The sequence below is a fragment of the Camelina sativa genome, chromosome 17, assembly GCF_000633955.1.
Source record: "Camelina sativa cultivar DH55 chromosome 17, Cs, whole genome shotgun sequence".
Lineage (NCBI taxonomy): Eukaryota > Viridiplantae > Streptophyta > Magnoliopsida > Brassicales > Brassicaceae > Camelina > Camelina sativa.
Genome location: NC_025701.1, coordinates 3,115,426 through 3,117,916, shown reverse-complemented (window position 1 = coordinate 3,117,916; position 2,491 = coordinate 3,115,426). Strand labels below are relative to the sequence as shown.

At 27.6% G+C, this 2,491-nt stretch overlaps 1 protein-coding gene across 1 annotated transcript in view; it reads left to right on the top strand.

The window, feature by feature from the left end:
- Window positions 843–2,491, top strand: part of LOC104754947 (DNA repair protein RAD51 homolog 4-like) — a 6,041-nt gene continuing 4,392 nt past the window's right edge. The window contains exon 1 of the mRNA XM_010477243.2: window positions 843–908. Coding sequence (XP_010475545.2) covers window positions 843–908 — 66 coding nt within the window. The remainder of the gene's footprint in view (window positions 909–2,491) is intronic.

Here is a 2,491-nt window from a genome sequence, read left to right as displayed (position 1 = left end):
CTTTTTTTTTTTTTTTTTTTTTAGTGACAACTTTTTTATAATAAAAATGTATAAACACATTTAGATTGTGTCACATGTAGGCAATTCTTTGGAACTGCAATTAAATAAAATAAATTGCATAATTATAATTAACTATCAAAAAGTATTTATTTCAGATTCATACAATACTTATTTATATAGAAATGTGATATTAAAAGGTGGCAAAAACTTGGTGAATCTTTAAATATTAATTGTAAATAATAAATTAAGTTGTAATCACATAAGGTAAATAAACAAAAAGAAGAAATAATAGGTTTACATGGTTGTTGGTTTGGGTTTACTTGGTTATGGATTTAGATTTGAATAACCGGTATTCAGAATTTGGGTGGTGAAAACGAATTTGACACTAATTGAAATTTTCTTATCCAATAATCCTCGATCTTTCAAATCACATTTGAGTAGTGAGGTGAAAACTGGTGCATTTAGAACATACGGAGAAAGAGAATCCAATCATCGATGCTTGCTTTTGAGAATTCTGCGCCTCTCATAAGTTTTTATGATTAGAAAGAAAAAAATAAAAATAAGAAAACGTGATTATTTGTTCCAAAATGTGATTATTTGTTTTTTGTTACTAATTATGTTTTGCTTTTCTAAACTATATAAGAAAACGAAGACAATGTATATTGAGTCAGGTTAAATCATGACATTCATAGATTTCAATGATCAAATTATTAATGACTATTTTATAAATTAATAGATAAAACTTCAACATTTAGGATAAGGTATGTTACAAGCCTCTATGATATTTTTAGCAAATTTAAAATATGGCTCAAGCTGTGGGTTATTAAAGTAATCACAAATACATGATTGTTGTTCTCTCAATTTTCCACAACATTCCGTCGTTGGTGGGCTGCCGGTTTGTGCGGCTGGTAAGCACGGTTGAAGTTCTGTCACGGTGCATGTCGTCGCTTTAGCCACTCCTCCGTATATTGGAGCCACACATGATAGAACGAAGGCGATGAATATTAATGTTATGAATTTCATGTCTCGTAACCTTAACAACTCCTTTGATCTAATTCTAGTTGTTTCTTTATTCTTTACTTAGAAAATGTTTGAGATATTGATGATGAGATGTTGAAGTAAGGTGAAGCAATATATATAGAGATGGAGATGCTTTGCAATCAGCCAAATAAGGTAGTGTATTTTGGCTTTTTGATTAGATTTTAATGCATTTTATATTTATATATATATATATATTATTAACATGATTTATAACATCTAAACATGTGTATTCAAGTTTTTATTTTTATAAGATCTAAACATGTTAATACTTAATTATTTTTAGTTAAGTTACATAATTATAAACGAACTATCAAAATTTGTAAGCAAATCATTTTATATAAATTGGAAACAATTAATCATAAGGAAATCAAACCATATTAATCCACACTTCATTTTGTTTATGAAAAAGGATTATTCTAATTCTTAAAAGATCTAATTATAAATAAAATTAGAAAGTAGAAAGAAAGAAAGAAAAAAACAAAAAAAAATGTTTACAAACTGATTAAATGACATAAAAGCAGTTAATATATATATATATATATATACAGTTAGGTTAACCGGTTTTCGGATTAAGATATATATATATATATATATATATATATATATATTCCTAAATGTGATTATTTGTTTTTTTGTTGCTCATTATGTTTTGCTTTTCTAAACTATATAAGAAAACGAAAACAATGTATATTGAATCAGGTTAAATCATGACATTCATAGATTCTAATAATCAATTACATTTAGGAAAAGGTATGTTACAATACGTTATGATTATATAAGCAAATTTAAGATATGGAAAAAACTGTTCGGATCGATAGAATTCACAAATAAAATACATGATTGTTGTTCTCTCTAAATCTTACACAACATTCTTTCGGTGGTGGGCCGCCGACTGTGTGGCTGGTAAGCATGGTGTAAGTTTTGTCGCGTTGCATGCCGTTTTAGCCATTCCACTTGGAGCCACAAATGATAGAAGGAAGGCGATGAATATTAATGTTATGAATTTAATGTCTCACAACCTTAACAACTCCTTTGATCTAATTCTCTAGTTGTTTCTGTATTTCTTTACTTAGAAAATGTATTAGATATTGATGATGCAATGTTGAAGTAAGGTGATAAGCAATATATATAGAGATAGAGATGCTCTACAATCAGCCAAATAAATAAAGGTAGGTTAATTTGACTAGATTTTAATGCATTTTATATTTTCTATGTTATAACTTATAAGATATGTATTCAAGTTTTTGACTAGATTTTAATGCATTGACTAAAACATACTATATGTATTCAAGTTTTTAGAATGTGTTACATGTGAGAGAATTAAACATATGTATTCAAGTTTTTAAACTAATTAAATAACATAAAAGCAGTTGGGTTAAGTTAACCGGTTTCCGGATTTAGAGTCTGGGTTTTGTGAAACCGAACCGGAGGCGAATTGGATTGTTCTTCT